At 45.8% G+C, this 19,722-nt stretch overlaps 2 protein-coding genes across 2 annotated transcripts in view; one reads left to right on the forward strand and one right to left on the reverse strand.

Moving 5' to 3' along the window:
• chsy1 (chondroitin sulfate synthase 1) overlaps positions 1-7,042 on the forward strand; it is a 35,324-nt gene extending 28,282 nt beyond the window's left edge. Inside the window, exon 2 of the mRNA XM_078427347.1 lies at positions 1,697-7,042. Within this exon, the coding sequence (XP_078283473.1) occupies positions 1,697-3,286 (1,590 nt within the window). The 3' untranslated portion in view covers positions 3,287-7,042. The remainder of the gene's footprint in view (positions 1-1,696) is intronic.
• Positions 7,043-18,131: 11,089 nt separating this feature from the next.
• Positions 18,132-19,722, reverse strand: part of lrrk1 (leucine-rich repeat kinase 1) — a 69,068-nt gene continuing 67,477 nt past the window's right edge. The window contains exon 34 of the mRNA XM_078427291.1: positions 18,132-19,407. Coding sequence (XP_078283417.1) covers positions 19,230-19,407 — 178 coding nt within the window. The 3' untranslated portion in view covers positions 18,132-19,229. The remainder of the gene's footprint in view (positions 19,408-19,722) is intronic.

The following is a 19,722-nucleotide window of genomic DNA, read 5'->3' on the forward strand; positions in this document are numbered from 1 at the left end:
CCTCCTCCTGCACCTATTGTCTATTGACCTCTGAAAAGTACAGAATAGTGATAGGCTTGGATAGAGTGGATGTGGAGAGGATGTTTCCACTCGTGGGAGAGTATAGGATTAGAGGTCATAGCCTCAGAATTAAAGAGCATTCTTTTAGGAAGGAGATGAGAAGGAATATCTTTAGTCAGAGGGTGGTGAAACTGTGGAATTCTTTGCCACAGAAGGCTGTGGAGGCCAAGACAGTGGATATTTTTAAGGCAGAGATAATAGCTTCTTGATTAGTATGGGTTATGGGGAGAAGGCAGGGGAATGGGATTAGGAGGGAGAGATAGATCAGATGATTGAATGGCAGAGTACACTTGATGGGCCGAATGGACTAATTCTGCTCCAATCACATGATCTTACGAAGCGTTTTTCTTTCCCGTCACACAAATTGGCTTTACTTAATAAAAGGGAAAACGAAAGGCAGAAATATTTCAAGTCGTAATACGTGGCCTTTTGAATCCTAAATCATTGGACTTGGGTGTAATAGGCAATTAGGAACATGGTCATTTACTCTGCAATTGGGCAGTGATAGTGAAGCCTGAAACAGTTATGTTTCAGGTCCATAACCAATCATTGGAACTATTTGTGCTGCTAGTATTTTGGAGTGTTTCATACCTCTGGGGCAAAGTTAGGGCTATGACAGCATGTTAAATCATTCAGCTACTCCAGGATAGAAAATGAATCAAACATGAAGCTGAGGAGGTCTGTGTACTGAATCTTTTCCTGCCGGGTGCAGCTGGTGTGCCACAGAGGGCACCAATACAGAGCGCAAAGGAAGATGAGGCCTGAAATATGGTGCTGTTTAAATCTTTATATTGCAAGCAGTTACTAAAAACACTGTCAAATTTTTGCTTCAAGGGAAGATCGCGTTAATTATAAATGTTGGGTTAGAATTGTCTGGCTGTAGAACTGCTGTGCTGAAAATACACTAATCCTGTGGTTTGCTTCTGCCTATTTCAAACTCCTTTGAGATGCAATTTGTATTTTCTCACTACAGCAGGTTATTGATATGAAGGTCAAGTTTTCCATGGGTGATTAGTGCATAATGTTCCTAACAAGCAGAGGTTTATCAGAGAGCAGGCCCTCTAACAAGCAGAGGTTTATCAGAGTGCAGACCCTCTAACAAGCAGAGGGCAGACCCTCTAACAAGCAGAGGTTTAACAGAGAGCAGACCCTCTTTTTGGCACCTGGGGCAATGGCTCATTAAAATCCAGTGAGCAAATTAGTGCACGCCTGAGCAGCATGGGCCAAAAGGGGCCCAGTTTTATGTCAGTCTGTCCTTGGCCGATGAAACACTGACAGCCCAGCCTGTGCCTGTGGTCCAGGAGGGCCGATCCTGGTCACCAGAAGTGCATCATCGTACTTGCTCAGCAGCTCCCAGAGTTTCACCTAACATACAAAGAATGACTGTGTGTGTGGAGGGTGACTGCTGGAAACACACGCAATGCATTACCATGTAGTTTACTTTTTCTTGGGGTTAGAGAGATGGGGGATATGAGGAAAAAGTGAGAACAGCGTACTGACTTTGAGAATCAGTTGGGTCGAATTAAATAGTGGATAAGATTCACAAGGTCAAATGGCTTACTCCTGCTTGTGTTTTCATATGGAGAAAGTGCAATGTGCGATGAAGCATAATCTCTGCGGTTTCTTTTCTTCACAGATGCAGCAACTATTTTATGAAAACTATGAACAGAATAAAAAAGGTTATATCCAGGACCTCCACAACACCAAGATCCGGCGTGCAATCACGCTACATCCAAACAAGAGCCCCGAATATCAATACCGCCTTCACCGCTACATGCTGAGGCACCGTATGTCTGACCTTCGTCACCGCACCATACTGCTTCACCGGGAGATGGCACTCATGGGCAAGTACACCAACTCCGAGCTTCACCCAGATGATATCCAGTTGGGAATTCCACCTTCCTTCATGCGCTTCCAACCTCAGAACAGGGATGAGGTTCTGGAATGGGACTTCCTGACGGGGAAACACCTTTATTCAGCTTTTGATGGAGAGCCGCCAAGAAAGGGGATGGACTTGTCTCAGAAAGAAGCTTTAGATGACATTATCATGCAGTTGATGGAAATGATTAATGCCAACGCCAAATCCAGAGGCCGCATTATTGACTTCAAAGAAATTCAGTATGGCTACAGAAGGGTTAACCCTATGTATGGGGCAGAGTATGTACTTGACCTGCTCCTTCTCTATAAAAAGCACAAGGGAAAGAAGATGACCGTCTCTGTCAGAAGACATGCTTATCTGCAGCAAACGTTCAGCAAGGTCCAGTTTTATGAGAGTGAAGAGATTGATGCTACAGACTTGGCCAACCAAATTAACAGGAACTCGCAATCTCTCTCCATCCTCTCAAACACACTCCAAATATTTGTCCCCTTCCAACTTGGAGCCAGTAATGTTGAACATAAGCCCAAAGATCAGAAAATCAACATCTTGGTCCCTCTGTCCGGTCGCTATGAAATGTTTGTGAGATTCATGGAAAACTTTGAAAGGACTTGTCTGATTACAAATCAAAATGTCAGGTTAGTTATATTGCTACTCAATTCAGATTCAAATCCAGACAAAATAAAACAATTTGAGCTGACAAGAGATTATCAGATGAAATATCCCAAAGCAGAAATCCAGGTTCAGGCAGTTTTGGGGCAGTTTTCCCGAGCTCTTGCTCTGCACCTTGGAGCTGCCCATTTTAGCAATGACTCCCTACTTCTGTTTTGTGATGTTGATTTGATCTTTACGGTGGATTTTCTGCAGCGTTGCAGAACTAATGCTGTGCCAGGGAAGCAAGTATATTTTCCAATTATCTTTACCCAGTTTGACCCAAAGATTGTACATTCTGGGAAACCTCCCAGTAACAACAATTCTGCTTTTACTATGAAGACTGGATTCTGGAGACACTATGGGTTTGGGATCACATGTGTTTACAAAAGTGATCTTTTATTTGCTGGTGGGTTCAACATCTCGATCCATGGCTGGGGAATGGAGGATGTAGATCTCTACAACAAAGTCATTCAGGTTGGGTTAAAACCATTCAGGAGTCAAGAAGTTGGAATCATTCATATCCATCATCCAATCTACTGTGACCCAAATTTGGAACGTAATCAGTACAAAATGTGCTTGGCGTCGCGAGCGTCGACATACGGTTCCACGCAGCAGCTCGCTGAGCTGTGGCTGGAAAGGCAGCAGCCCAGGCCCAGCAACATCGACACACTTGACAGCTCAAAGAGGACAGCATAACATCCAGCTCTGCTGGAGACTTCCTAATTTATTTTTTAATGTTTTTTATAAAGTAAATTGATTATATTGTAAATAACCGTTTTACAGATAAGACATTTTACTTTGAATAAAGGAGCGTTGTGGCCACACGGGCTATTTAATATTCTGGTGAATGGTAGGACCAGGTGGAGGAGCAGAGGGGTGTGGTAAAACCATGGCCAGCTCCCCGAACGTACAAAATCTCACTATCATGTGAATGAAACACTGCTGGAGTAACTCAGCAGATCAGGCAGCATTTGTGGAGCAATGGATAGCTGCTGCTTCGGGTTGGGTCCCTACTCCAGACTTCCATCCATTTTTCACCTAACCCAAAGCGTTAACTGTTCACTGCTGCCACAGATGCTGCCGAACCTGCTGAGCTACTCCAGCGCTTTGTATTTTGCTCAAGATATCAGCATCTGCAGTTACTTGTATCTCCATTTATAATGTGAATTATTTGGCCATGACAATTAAATTTCTGAAGGGATTTAAGCCCCTTTAATATTGAGGGGCTATTGCACATTGACTTGGTTGTTACTCCATTACTTTTATTTAACTTTTAGTCAATTAGCTAATGTTCAGGACTTAATTCTGTTGTCAACTGTTACTTTTTGTCATAATGTATAGATTTTAGATGCCAACTAATGACTAAGTTATAATTTGTTTATTCATCAAGTGTTGTGTAAATTTAGCTGTTATGGATTTTTATGGAGGTGATTGGTGGCCATCTTCTTCACGAACTTTGGTTTAATTTGATCATTGCTGTGATTCACTGTCTTGACTTATCGCCTAACAATATTTTGGGTCCACTTTTGCAGCATCTTCATTTTATTGGGTTGCATATACAGGCATTTTAAAGTCTGCTTTCATCTCCTGCCCAATCCTTCCACAAAGTAAGTTTCTCTAGTCATGTTGGACACTTACTTGAGCCATAGATTCCCCCATAGGGGTTTTTAACCTTTTTGTAATGTTTGCTTAAAAAATAAATGCTGGTTAATCCTTTAAAATATTGAGACTGGATCCAAACCCCAACACTCCATCCTAATCCAAAAGTGTAGATTTTTGGCTTTTGTTTGGCCACAAAATAATTCAGAAGTAATGTGAACAGGAGAGAATGGGCCATATTTTCTTTGGGATCACTGGCACATCTTGATGTGCATTATTAGCAGAGCTGGCCTTTATTGCCTTGCAAAGCCCTTTACAATGAATCAGGTGTCGGTGCTTGATGTTGAAAATTCTACCTCGTAGTCTGGTTCTTGCACTCGGTCAATTGCGGTCTGATCCAGTACTTCAAGGCTCCATTCCTGACCATCAATCCCTTCTCAACAGGTGCCAATCCATCTTGCATTCCAAGATTTTATTTGACTCCAAATGAACTCCCTCCCCATGGCATCTGTTCATGTATGTGCGGTTCGTTTACTGTCAGCTGAAGTAGCCATTTACATTTATGGGCTGCTTTATTAAAGCTAGTGTTAAAGGGAAAGTTGTTTGGGACAGGAATGGTGTGTGTGCATATATCAGTGGAGTGTTGAAGCACGGTAATTGATGGTATAATCTCAGGAATTGAGGGCACAGTCTGAGTGAATACTTTATGTAAACAATCATGGCAAAATCTGTCGCTTCTGTTAAAAGTGAGAGTGGTTTAACACTTGGCTTCAAACTAACATTTTAACTTTTTAGGAGCCATGGTGATTTCCTCCTGGCTGTCACTGTATGACGTTATCTGCTGATGCCATCATTGTTGAAATGTCATACTTTATAGCACTGTTGTGCAGTGAAGTCCACCCTGGGCTACTAGTTTCTGTTTTTATTTGCCAAGGTGTCAGCCACACGATTCAGAGCCACGTTCAGGTGAATCTTATCGACTGATATTTGCATTGTATTTAAACCATTTTCTGCCAACCTCCGTTAGAGCTTGTTATCAGAAGACGGTGAGAGGACATCCTGAGAAATAATGAAGCCATTCAGCAACACCTTGGTACAAATTCACATTCAATAGTCAATTTTATTTGTCACATACACATAAATGCGCGGTGAAATGAAAGATTACCCACAGTCCAACAATAAGAGCAATACCAATAAGCAATGACACACACAATCATAAACCAACACCAAACAAAAAGAAACATCCATCACAGTGAGTCTCCTCCAGTCACCTCCTCACTGTGATGGAAGGCCAGAATGTCTTTTCTCTTCCCCTGCCATCTTCTCCCGCGGTCAGGCTGTTGAAGTTGCCACGTTCCAGGCCGCGCCGGACGGTGAAAGGTCCGCAGCGGGCCGACCCAAGCCCCGTGACTCGGGGCGGGCGAAGACGCTGCCTCGGGGCGGTCGGGGCTCCCGACATTGAAGCCCCCGCCGGGCAGAGAAAAATCCCGCGGCCTCTCCACTTTCTTGAAGAGTGGAGGGAGGGGGTAGCTTCTTCCTGCATCTGTGTTGTGGTTTTGACAGCAGCCACTCCTGGTGACGTAAATCTAGGTCCAGTGTAGTACTGAGAGGTCCACTCACCCACATTATATTGGATAAGACCCATAGCTTATTGCCGACAAAACAGAGTGCTCAGCCTCACCATTTCTCTGCCTGTGAGAATATGCATGGACACACTTTTAAATATTTATACACAAATGGATACAATACATTAGTGCTGCATTTTGTTTTGTGTTTTGACCAAATTCTGCATTTATTTCCACGTTTCTTTGTCCCTGCAATTTTCTAACCCTTGAATGAGTTTTGTGTGATGAACAAAAGACCTGTAAGTTCCCTGGTTATTAGGCTTCTCATTTCCAAGTGAATGAATGAGGAAAATCTGCTTCATGTGCTCATTAATAATTATTTTCACAATTCAAATGCTCTGGGTTCTGATGCCCACCCTTTGTAATGAACCAAACATTAAAAGTGCAAACCTGAACTTTATTTTGGATCACTATCCAGAAGTGGAGGTTTGTGCACATGGGGTGGTCCCAATTGAAACTTCAGACAGTACTTTAGCAATTTCCTGTTTGTTATTTCAAAACATCAGTAATGCAACATGGAATCTATCCCATTTTCCATAACCCATACTCTTTAAACATTATTTGTGGCCCATCTGGAATGTAAATGAACATAATTCCACACATGCAATGAGAACCTAATGTGGAAAACTAATTTTATTTGTCAAGGATTTGCAGTTTCAAAGTGGATGTGCTTGCAATGTTGAACTCTATCTTCACAGCCAGAATATCTCCAGATCTGTAATGAGTCTCACATTGGGACAGTTCATTTATTAGTTTTTTAAAATGTGATGCAATTTAATATTCATCTCTTGCATTGCACAATTGTGACTTTAAATCGCCGTGCAAAATTCTGAATTCCTTTGTACTTGTCCATACTGGTTTATTGAATTTGAATAAAATTTGTTTTGATTTATTTATCAATAAATATGGTATTAAAACTAATTTTAATGAGTTTTAAAGTGAAGCAAACTGCCACCTAAAGCAAAAGTAAGAAAATGGGAGACGAGGGCTATCTCATTAACTGGGTGAGAGAAGATAATGGGAGCAAGATATTAACCCCATGACTTATGTTTGGTTTAAGCCAGCAGCTGCTGTTTCTTCCTGCACACTGCGACTTATGTCTGATGAAGGGTCTTGACCAGAAACATCACTCATTCCTTCTCTGCAGAGATGTTTCCTGTCCCACTGAGTTACTCCAGCATTTTGTGTCTATGATGTACGTTTACATGTGTATTAAAGGACAGCATTTCTCATCTACTGTTTGATGTAGTATGTAATGCTACGGTGGTTATGGGAGATTTCAACATGCAACATACAAAAGGGACGGGTTACACCTTAACAGCAGGGGGACCTACATTCTGGCAGGTAGGTTTGCTAGTGCTACAAGTGTGGCTTTAAACTAAGTAGTGGGGGGGAGGGGTAAATACAGGAGAAATTGCAAAGGACTCTCGAATGAATGGGGAGGGAAGTTCTAGAAGGGTATAGCGCAGCGGTAGAGTTGCTGCTTTACAGCGAATGCAGCACCGGAGACTCAGGTTCGATCCTGACTACGGGTGCTGCACTGTAAGGAGTTTGTACGTTCTCCCCGTGACCTGCGTGGGTTTTCTCCGAGATCTTCGGTTTCCTCCCACACTCCAAAGACGTACAGGTATGTAGGTTAATTGGCTGGGTAAATGTAAAAAAATTGTCCCTAGTGGGTGTAGGATAGTGTTAATGTACGGGGATCACTGGGCGGCATGGACTTGGAGGGCCGAAAAGGCCTGTTTCCGGCTGTATATATATGATATATGATAAGAGAGTAAGGTCAGGGCCAATTGTGACCGGTGTGAGAGGGGAGGTGAATACGGAAATTAAAGTGTTGTATTTAAATGCGCGAAGTATAAGAAATAAAGTGGATGAGCTTGAGGCTCAGTTAGACATTGGCAAGTATGATGTTGTGGGAATCACTGAGACATGGCTACAAGAAGACCAGGGCTGGGAACTGAATATTCAGGGGTACACAACATATAGAAAAGATAGACAGGTAGGCAGAGGGGGTGGGGTCGCTCTTTTGGTGAGGAATGATATTCACTCCCTTACAAGGAATGACATAGAATCAGGAGATGTAGAATCAGTATGGATAGAAATGAGGAATTATACGGGTAAAAAGACCCTAATGGGAGTTATCTACAGGCCCCCAAACAGTAGCCTCGACATAGGGTGCAAGTTGAATGAGGAGCTAAAATTGGCATGTCGCAAATGTAATGCTACGGTGGTTATGGGAGATTTCAACATGTAAGTAGACTGGCAAAATCAGAATGGTAATGGACCCCAGGAAAGAGAGTTTGTGGAGTGTCTCCGAGATGGATTCTTAGAACAGCTTGGACTGGAGCCTACTAGGGAGAAGGCAATTCTGGATTTAGTGTTGTGTAATGAACCTGATCTGATAAGGGGACTTGAGGTAAAAGAGCCATTAGGATGCAGTGATCACAATATGATAAGTTTTACTCTACAAATTGAGAGGGAGAAGGGAAAATCAGAAGTGTCAGTATCACAGTATAGCAAAGGGGATTACAGAGGCATGAGCCAGGTGCTGGCCAGAATTGACTGGAAGGAGGCCCTAGCAGGGAAGACGGTGGAACAGCAATGGCAGGTATTCCTGGGAATAATGCAGACGTTGCAGGATCAATTTATCCCAAAGAGGAGGAAAGATTCCAAGGGGAGTAAGAGGCACCCGTGGCTGACAAGGGAAGTCAAGGACAGCATAAAAATAAAAGAGCAGAAGTACAACAAAGCAGTGGGAAGGGTGGGAAGCCAGAGGATTGGGACTCTTTTAAAGAGCAACAGAAGATGACTAAGAAGGCAATACGGGGAGAAAGGATGAGGTACGAGGGTGAACTAGCCAATAATATAAAGGAGGATAGTAAAAGTTTTTTTAGGTACGTGAAGAGGAAAAAAATAATCAAGGCAAATGTGGGTCCCTTGAAGACAGAAGCAGGGGAATTTATTATGGGGAACAAAGAAATGGCAGACGAGTTAAACCGTTACTTTGGATCTGTCTTCACTGAGGAAGATACATACAATCTCCCAAATGTTCTCGGGGCCGGAGAACCTAGGGTGATGGAGGAACTGAAGGAAATCCACATTAGGCAGGAAGTGGTTTTGGGTAGACTGATGGGACTGAAGGCTGATAAATCCCCAGGGCCTGATGGTCTGCATCCCAGGGTACTTAAGGAGGTGGCTCTAGAAATAGTGGAAGCATTGGAGATCATTTTTCAATGTTCTATAGATTCAGGATCAGTTCCTGTGGATTGGAGGATAGCAAATGTTATCCCACTTTTTAAGAAAGGAGGGAGAGAGAAAACGGGTAATTATAGACCAGTTAGTCTGACATCAGTGGTGGGGAAGATGCTGGAGTCAATTATAAAAGATGAAATTGCTGAGCATTTGGATAGCAGTAACAGGATCATTCCGAGTCAGCATGGATTTACGAAGGGGAAATCATGCTTGACAAATCTACTGGAATTTTTTGAGGATGTAACTAGGAAAATTGACGGGAGTCAGTGGATGTGGTGTTCCTCGACTTTCAGAAAGCCTTCGACAAGGTCCCACATAGGAGATTAGTGGGCAAAATTAGGGCACATGGTATTGGGGGTAGGGTACTGACATGGATAGAAAATTGGTTGACAGACAGAAAGCAAAGAGTGGGGATAAATGGGTCCCTTTCGGAATGGCAGGCAGTGACCACCGCAAGGTTCGGTGCTGGGACCCCAGCTATTTACGATATACATTAATGACTTAGACGAAGGGATTAAAAGTACCATTAGCAAATTTGCAGATGATACTAAGCTGGGGGGTAGTGTGAATTGTGAGGAAGATGCAATAAGGCTGCAGGGTGACTTGGACAGGTTGTGTGAGTGGGCGGATACATGGCAGATGCAGTTTAATGTAGATAAGTGTGAGGTTATTCACTTTGGAAGTAAGAATAGAAAGGCAGATTATTATCTGAATGGTGTCGAGTTAGGAGGAGGGGGAGTTCAACGAGATCTGGGTGTCCTAGTGCATCAGTGAATGAAAGGAAGCATGCAGGTACAGCAGGCAGTGAAGAAAGCCAATGGAATGTTGGCCTTCGTAACAAGAGGAGTTGAGTATAGGAGCAAAGAGTTGTACCGGGCCCTGGTGAGACCGCACCTGGAGTACTGTGTGCAGTTTTGGTCTCCAAATTTGAGGAAGGATATTCTTGCTATGGAGGGCGTGCAGCGTAGGTTCACTAGGTTAATTCCCGGAATGGCGGGACTGTCGTATGTTGAAAGGCTGGAGCGATTGGGCTTGTATACACTGGAATTTAGAAGGATGAGGGGGGATCTTATTGAAACATAAGATAATTAGGGGATTGGACACATTAGAGGCAGGAAACATGTTCCCAATGTTGGGGGAGTCCAGAACAAGGGGCCACAGTTTAAGAATAAGGGGTAGGCCATTTAGAACGGAGATGAGGAAGAACTTTTTCAGTCAGAGAGTGGTGAAGGTGTGGAATTCTCTGCCTCAGAAGGCAGTGGAGGCCAGTTCGTTGGATGCTTTCAAGAGAGAGCTGGATAGAGCTCTTAAGGATAGCGGAGTGAGGGGGTATGGGGAGAAGGCAGGAACGGGGTACTGATTGAGAGTGATCAGCCATGATCGCATTGAATGGCGGTGCTGGCTCAAAGGGCTGAATGGCCTACTCCTGCACCTATTGTCTATTGTCTATTTCCTTCATTCTCCTACCAACAATATTCATCAATCAGGATACATATATTATCTTTTAACTGCAGGTATACCATCCAACCCGGTTGCAACATTCTCACAAATGCACTGCCCTCACCTCTGCAGGCCACTGCCAGAAGCAGCAGACTGAGGCATGAGTGCAGCTGTAATTGATTGCTGGTTATTGTAGACGCAGCTGTCAGACAGCGTTGTGATGCGGGGGCAGAAGGTGGCCCAGTAAAGAAGTACATGATTTTTGCTGCAGGTGGCCCAAATCTGACGGAGACTTTAAGAAGGTTGAAGAAGTCGTTAAATACACCACTATTATAACCCTCGGTCTGAAGAAGGGTCTCGACCCAAAACGACACCCATTCCTTCTCTCCTAGATGCTGCCTGACCCGCTAGAGTTACTCCAGCATTTTGTGATGGCCACTATTATAACCATATGTTCTTCCAGGTCTCTGATCTCTCTATAAATGTCTTCCTCTTATTGCCACGGAGTTTATGGGGGCTATAGTACAACCCCGGGTAAATGATCACCCCCCCTCTGACTTCTTGGTTCCACTAATGGAGCCACGCTGGATGATCCCCCATGAATGTCTTCTCGAAGCAGCGAATAGGTTCAGCAAGTTTGGAACACCAGGTGCTGGAGTATCTAAGTGGGTCAGGCAGAATCTCTGGAGTACATGGCTAGGCAAAGATTCTGGTTGGGACCCTTACTCAAACTCGGCCTGGCCTAAAATGTCTCCTACCCACGAATTTGAGAGATCCACTGAGTCACGCCTGCATTTTGTGGAGTCCTGCATCTGCATCCTTGTGTCTTCAGCAAGTCTATATTGTTGGTCTGGCTGCAGCAAAGCAGGCAAGTCAAGTCAAGCAAGTTGGAAATCTGTCACCAAAGGGTGGCACAGGAGTTAGCTGGTCCCATTATCATTGATTAGTAACTTTCAGTTGACTTCAATCATCCAGCATTCATGATTATTCCGCACCACATTTGGACATTGCAAAGTCATTCCTAAAGCATATGTCGAGTCAGTGGTGAACGTTGGGGTTTCAGTTCATGCAGTGGAGGAACTATTTTGTTAAACCACTGAATCTGAGGACATCCTCCATATAGTTGTTTGGCACTGCCACAGCTAAATGCGACCAGTTGTTCAGATCCTGTGCTTCAGATCTGCACATCTGTAAGGTGTGGGAGACTTCTACAACAGTATTTCTATACAACCCTAATTTGTCACCTCATGGCCCAGAATATGCCACATCATATTACGGTCATGATAGGTAACCAACAGTGGTTCAGAGGGAAGTACAAAATGTTGGATTAAAGGGCCTGTCCCACTTAGGTGATTTTTAAGGCGACTGCCGGTGACTAGGCTCTCGCCGACAATTCGCTGGGGTGTCGCGGCCATGATTGTGAGGAGTCTTCCAAGAATCGTGGATCTCAGCGCGTCGCTGAGAAGTCAACCGGAGTGAAATTTCTCGGCGACAGCAGACTTGTCGCCAGGTATCGTTGCTTATCGCGGGTGTTGTCACATGCTAGAGGCAGGAAACATGTTCCCAATGTTGGGGGAGTCCAGGACAAGGGGCCACAGTTTAAGAATAAGGGGTAGGCCATTTAGAACTGAGATGAGGAAAAACATTTTCAGTCAGAGAGTTGTGAATCTGTGGAATTCTCTGCCTAAGAAGGCAGTGGAGGCCAATTCTCTGAATGCATTCAAGAGAGAGCTAGATTGAGCTCTTAAGGATAGCGGAGTCAGGGGGTATGGGGAGAAGGCAGGAACGGGGTACTGATTGAGAATGATCAGCCATGATCACATTGAATGGCGGTGCTGGCTCGAAGGGCCGAATGGCCTCCTCCTGCACCTATTGTGTATGCTGTCCCCAGGTTTGCTAGGTTCTCTTAGATGCATTTAGAAGCACATAGTATTAAAATAAGTAAATTTGAAGATACCATAAAATACTTGTGTTTAACCCAATTTATTTACCGTCAAGACATTTGACAGGTAGATTGGAGGCGACAGTTTGACGGTCAGGTAAGCGTGGGAATTTCCGTGATGTTTATGGCCATCAGCGATTACATTTAAAGTGGGCTCCCAACACAGATGTGCAACCCAGAAACCAGATATGCATTTCCCATACATTTTCAAAGAATGCCCACAATCCGCACAAAAATCCATTTAACCACTTTTAAAATGAAATTTCTTAATACTGCTATTAGTAAACTGGAAGTAAATCCAGTTTATGCCTTGTTACCGTGAAGCTTGGTTTTCAAGTAACCCGGGCAAGATGTTATATTTCAAAACACTCAAGTACTTACCGACTTGTCAGTGATTTCAGCGAAAATTAGGAAGCCGGAGAAACATTGACAGCGTGGGAATTTTCGCGATGTTTCAGAAGACGGTGTAATCTCGACCTGACTCGTCATTGTCGTAGGGTAAAAGAAAATTTCGGCGATCTGCTATGATTTTGACAGTCCCTGGCAGTCGCCTTAAAAATCACCTAAGTGGGACAGGCCCTTAACTCTAATGGGTTAGGCAGCATTTCTGGAGAATATAGTTTAGTGGATGTTTTCGGTCAAAACTCTTAATCAGGAAAGGGAATCTGTCCAACAGATGATGCTGCAAGATGACAAAACATGTACACTATTGCTAGATCTGTGTTCTGAAACTGAGGGATGAGATCAAAGTTCTGCTGTGTTGGATGCATTAAACAACTGCATGACCATCAATGCCCTCAAGCTTCTCATCAGTCTTAACCAAATTGATTCAGATAACATCAATCTGATTAAGAGCACCTGTGATGTGACCTGCACCAGACCACAGTACTAGAGACAGGCAATTGATCTAATGATCGCTCGTTTTCAATACGCCCATCACAATTGCAGCAATCTGACAAATTGTAAAATTGTGCTGTGCACAAAAAGCAGGACTAATCCAATCCACCTTGCTGGGCCACAGTGTTAAAAACAAGTTACGCCAACATTGATTGAAAAGCTGACTTGTAGACACAAGAATTGCAGGTGCTGGTTTAACAAAAAATCCCAAAGTACTGGAGTAACTCAATGGGCCAAGCAGCATCTCATGGTTACCTATCAAAACTCTCCAGAAATGCTGCCTAACCCACTGAGTTACTCCAGCACTCTGAAACGTCACCTATCCATGTTCTCCAGAGATGCTGCCTGACCCACTGAGTTACTCCAACACTTCAGGGTTTTTGTTTAAAAGCTGGCTTGTTAAGTTCAAATCTAGGTCCGGCCCGTAGAAAAGATGCCAAGTCCCACGAGACAGTTTTTGGAACTTTTCTTTAAATCTGAACTATTTGGGAGCCCGTAGTGAAGTAAAGGCCAAGATATGATTTTAACAAAAAGATTCCTTGTTCTTTGCAAGTTAATGTCAGACGTATTATTCCTAAAAAATACATGACTCCATCCTGAGTCAATGCCTTTGGGAGTGAGAACGTCTCTCTCCCCTTCGATTCTGTGATCCAGTGTTCTCTCGGCTACTTTTGTGTCTTCACTCTCCTGATGCAGTGATTACACAACCTAGAACGCACCAGGAATCATTAAAAATGCTGCACTGAGAATTTGGAACTTTTTTAAAAAAGTTGAACCTTTTGGGAACCCATAGTTAAGCAAAGGCCAAGATAATATTTTAACAAAGAAATTCCTTGTTCATCACTGTTTAATATTTGAACTACTGTTCCCAAAAACAAAAAGCTGTAAACAATTGTGCCAAAAGGTAGTTTTCAGCAATCCCAAGCTGAGCAGAATGCCAGAAAACAACAATGGTGCCAATGACAGGCCAATGTGCAATGCTGAACAAAACCAGATCTATCCAGTTGTCACTTAGAAACCTATTTTTAAAGAGTCATGGTTATCTTGCAATTCTTTAGTTCTTTAATTTACAAATCTTTTGGTTGTGTTCACTTGAATAATTTATCCTTTGTTTCCAGGAGAATCTTGGTAAAGAACATAGTTGCAGAGTTTAGACTTACTCAGAGTGCATAGGTATATGCCCAAAGTGATTGGGTATAATTGTAGCCAATTGATTGGAGTCAATTAAGTTAGTGTTTGAAGGATCAATAACCAGGACACAGAAATACAAATAATCTTACTACAAACAGTCAAAGAATTGTAAAAGCATGCAGCCAATGACCCGCTGAGTTACTCCAGCATTTTGTGTCTACTCTCGTCATCATGTATCAGCCAGGTCTATGACCAACCAACCTCATTCACCCTCTTTTGAGAGTATCCATTCCCTGGTGAAAGAACAGGTTGAGATTTACAAACATCCTAAAGCTAATTTGGTCCCATAATTTGGAAAATATACAAAAATATCTCGATATAATAACTGTACCACCACAGAATTATAATGGTGGCATCAGAAACACATAAGGACTGATAATAAAGAGCTATGACTGAAAGTGGAAAGGGAGAGGGAACCAGATTAACGTTTGTAGAAATAAATGACGGTATCATAGACACAAAGTGCTGGAGTAACTCAGTGGGTCAGGCAGCATCTCTGGAGAGAAGGAATGGGTGACATTTCGGGTTAAGACTTTTCTTCAGACCTTGGTCTGAAGTTACTCCAGCATTTTGTGTCTGTCTGCAGTTTAAACCAGCATCTGCAGTTCCTTCCTATGTTCACCTTCACATCATTTCTACGTGGAGCTCATTAGTGCCCCCTGCTGGCCCCTGCATCCTTTCAAAGCACTGGGGCCTGAGTTGAAGCCAAAGTGCTTCTTCATAAATATTCAGTGTCACTTGCTTAGCTTGTAACCTGGCACCCCTTGCTGTGTGACTCAAGGGCCCCCTTCTAGATTGTAAGCCTTGGTTTCACGGTATGATCAGTGTGCCACAGTGAGGAGTGAATCTTCCCAATGGGAATGTACCCAACTCCCAGACATGAGGAATGGAAGATTGCATGGTGGAGGCAGGCAAGCCGTGAGGTGCCAACCTGGCACAGGGGAGGGTGGTCATCTCACAACAGGATGGAACGTAGAACATAGAACAGTCCCTTTGGCCCACAATATCTGTGAACATCATGCCAAGACTCGCACTAAACACACTAGTGCTTCTGGCAGTAAATATTATTCTCTTTGTCCTGTCTCTGTAACTCTGGACATTTCGATTATAATCATGTATAATATTTTAGTTGACTGAAGAGCATGCAACAAGAAAGCTTTTCACGGTACCTCAGTACACACGACAATAAACTAGACAAAATTCATATCTGCCTGCACATAATCCATATCCCTCCATTCCCCGAGTTTCCATGTGCCTATCCACTACCACCCCTGGCCCCCACCGCCCTCTGTGTAAACAACTCTCAGAATGGCTGATCAGGAAGCCAATCCAATGTAATGACTTCCATGTACAACCGCAGGTTTCTGCCAGCAACGGGCTGCCTGGTGCTGGATACAAATCAGTTGGAGAGATATGGACACGAATGACACTTGGAAGCAAAATGGGTACACGGGAACACGGACACACACGCCACACATGAACACACATTCCACATGCACCCCACACGGACACACACCCCACACGGACACACACGCCACACAGACACACACCCCACACCTCACACGGACATACATCCCACACGGACACACACGCCACACGGACACACGCCACACGGACACACACCCCACACGGACACACACCCCACACGGACACACATCCCACACGGACACACACCCCACACGGACCCACACCCCACACGGACACACACCCCACAAGGACACACACCCCTCACAAGCCTCAGACAGCGCCCCCTGTGGGGAATCTACGCTCACTGTGACTGCAGGCTCAGGGTGGTGGAAGGTGATTGATCACCATTGTAGGACTTTGGAAGGATTACTGGGTACGTTGATCTGTGTTTACTTCTGGTTTGTTTTTCAAGTGGACTGTGGGACATTAATCAAAGAGGGATGGTGTTGAGTTACTACACAGCCAGAGCAGAACAGCACTGCAGAGGCACGAGTTCAAGTACCACCACAGCAACCACCAGCTTAGACATTCTGATCATAAAACTACTGCAGTGTTGTTTAAAAATGCCCCATTCCTCTCTTAAGTAGGTGACCCTTTAGTTTTAAGCAGTGAAGCCTAGTTATAGTAACTCCCATAAGTGGGAACAGCCTCGCCACATCTACCCTCCTGGTTTGTTGTATGTTTCATGCAAGTACACTTTCACTCCAGCAGGCCTGTCCAATCTTTACTTACGAGCCAACCCAATTCCCTGATTGATTTACATCCTCGCTGAAAGAAACCGCAACTCCACACAACTCCCAGTGTGGTCTTGAGAATATAACTGAGGCACAATCTATTCAATTCCTCTTGCAATAAATTGCTAGCTTTCATAATTACTTGTGCAAAGGACTGTTTCAGGCTTGAAGCATCAAACAGTGTGAAATGTAGTAAACTCTTGGATTGTGAACATTTAAAAAGAACCAAAAGTGAAGTATGGATAAGATTGAATTGAAGAGCAAGTGAACAAATATTACAGAGATTGGACCCTTCAACAAAACAATGGAGGGTGACCACAGTCAGAGTGGCTTTGTCAGCGTAGACAATAGACAAGAGGTGCAGGAGGAGGCCATTCGGCCCTTCGAGCCAGCACTGCCATTCAATGTGATCATGACTGATCATCCACACAGCAAGTTGTGTTAGTTATGATGGCAATTATCAACTACCTGACACAATAGGCAAAGGAGTTTGTACATCAGACAGGGAACATGGGAATCATCTCAGTGTGATAAGAGGCAAGCACTGAGCTGTGCAAAATAATTAACAGCCATACAGAAAGAGTTTCAAAGAAACAAATGGGACTAAAAGTTGACAAATTCCCAGCATCTGAAGCGTGAACTTTAAAGACCAGAGGACTGTAGAAGAAACAATCAGATTGATTTGGGTTAGTGGAAATGGGGACTGGTGTGCGTCGGAAGCTCCAGTTGCCTGTCACATGTTGCCATCACATGTTGCCTGTCACATGTTGCCTGTCACATGTTGCCCGTCACATGTTGCCATCACATGTTGCCTGTCACATGTTGCCATCACATGTTGCCTGTCACATGTTGCCTGTCACATGTTGCCCGTCACATGTTGGTTGCAAGGTCGATGTGAAGCCCATTGGACAGTGCTAGATCTGGGGGCCCTGATGGCCGCAGCTGCTGTGTGGGTCTGCCCCTGCCCCAGTGCCTGACCCCTGACCCTGTGGGCCTGACCCCTGCCCCAGTGCCTGCCCCCTGCCCCAGTGCCTGACCCCCGACCCTGTGGGCCTGATCCCTGCCCCAGTGCCTGACTCCTGACCCAGTGCCTGACCCCCGACCATGTGGGCCTGACCCCTGCCCCCTGACCCAGTGCCTGCCCCCTGACCCACTGCCTGCCCCCTGACCCAGTGCCTGCCCCCTGCCCCAGTGCCTGACCCCTGCCCCAGTGCCTGACTCATACCCCAGTGCCTGACCCCTGCCCCAGTGCCCGGCTGCACTGGAGATGAAGGAGGCCGTGCTGCTGGTTTGGGGGAGATGTTTGATGTATCTGACATGCAGCACAAACACCCCACACTCACAATTAATTTCTTCATTGTATTTATTGCAGAATAAATAAATTAGTCCATTTAAACCCTTTGCAGACGGTCTCTGCGGTTTACACATTGAGGGGGAGGATGTGACGGAGGTCAGGCACAGTTCAGCACCGCAGCGATGAATGGTGCAAGAGGCTGCAATTCCCCCAACTCCTCCACACGGCACCCACACGCTCAACACACGGCACCCACACGCTCAACACACGGCACCCACACGCTCAACACACGGCACCCACACGCTCAACACACGGCACCCACACACTCAACACACGGCACCCACACGCCCGACATACGGCACTCACACGCCCGACACACGGCACCCACACGCTCAACACACGGCACCCACACGCCCGACACACGGCACCCACACGCCCGACACACGGCACTCACACGCCCGACACACGGCACTCACACGCCCGACACACGGCACCCACACGCTCAACACATGGCACCCACACGCCCGACACACGGCACCCACACGCTCAACACACGGCACCCACACTCTCAACACACGGCACCCACACGCTCAACACACGGCACCCACACGCTCAACACACGGCACCCACACGCCCGACACTCACACGCTCACCACACGGCACTCACATGCCTGGCACACGGCACCCACACGCTCACCACACGGCACCCACACGCCCGACACATGGCACTCACACACTCACCACACGTCACCCACACGCCCAACACATGGCACCAACACGCCCGGCCCCCACACACAGTGACCCACACACACATGGTGTCTACACATGGTCCATTCTTGGCTCCGTCTCACAGGCAACGGGCACTTTCATTGTTGACGTTTTGTCGTTAAGCATTAATTTACAGATCCTTTTCTGCCTTTGAGCTGATGGGAACCATGATCTGCAGATCAGACGAAAGAGAGTTCCGTCTGCTCCCTCCATCTGCTTGCTCCCTCCGTCTGCTTGCTCCCTCCGTCTGCTCGCTCCGTCTGCTCCCTCCGTCTGCTCCCTCTGTCTGCTCGCTCCGTCAGCTCGCTCCGTCTGCTCCCTCCGTCTGCTCCCTCCGTCCGTCTGCACGCTCCGTCCGTCTGCTCACTCTGTCTGCTTCCTCTGTCTGCTCGTTCTGTCTGCTCGCTCTGTCTGCTCGCCGTGTCTGCTACCTCCGTCTGCGGCTGCTGACTTCCATCGTCCCCAGCGTTTCGAGGGACTGGTAGAAGAGCTGGAACTGTTGGGAGCCCCACCCCCTCCACACACACAGCCGCCAGTCTCCGGCCTCGTCCAGCAGGCAGCTGACCACCGTGTCGCGGGCCACCACGGCAGCCGATACCAGGGAGCTGTGGGGACGGGGCAGCAGGGAACGCGGTGTCAGTATCACTGTGTGCGTGTGTGGGGGCCGGGCGTGTTGGTGCCATGTGCCAGGCGTGTGGGTGCCGTGTGTTGTGTGTGTGCATGCCGTGCGTGCGGGTGGGTGCCGTGTGTTGGGCGTGTGGGTGCTGTGTGTTGGGCGTGTGGGTGCCGTGTGTTGGGCGTGTGGGTGCTGTATGTTGAGCGTGTGGGTGCTGTTTGTTTGGCGTGTGGCTGCCGTGTGTCGGGCGTGTGGGTGCCGTGTGTTTGGCATGTGGCTGCCGTGTGTTGGGTGTGTGGGTACT

The sequence above is a fragment of the Rhinoraja longicauda genome, chromosome 33 (genome assembly GCF_053455715.1).
Source record: "Rhinoraja longicauda isolate Sanriku21f chromosome 33, sRhiLon1.1, whole genome shotgun sequence".
Taxonomy (NCBI): domain Eukaryota; kingdom Metazoa; phylum Chordata; class Chondrichthyes; order Rajiformes; family Arhynchobatidae; genus Rhinoraja; species Rhinoraja longicauda.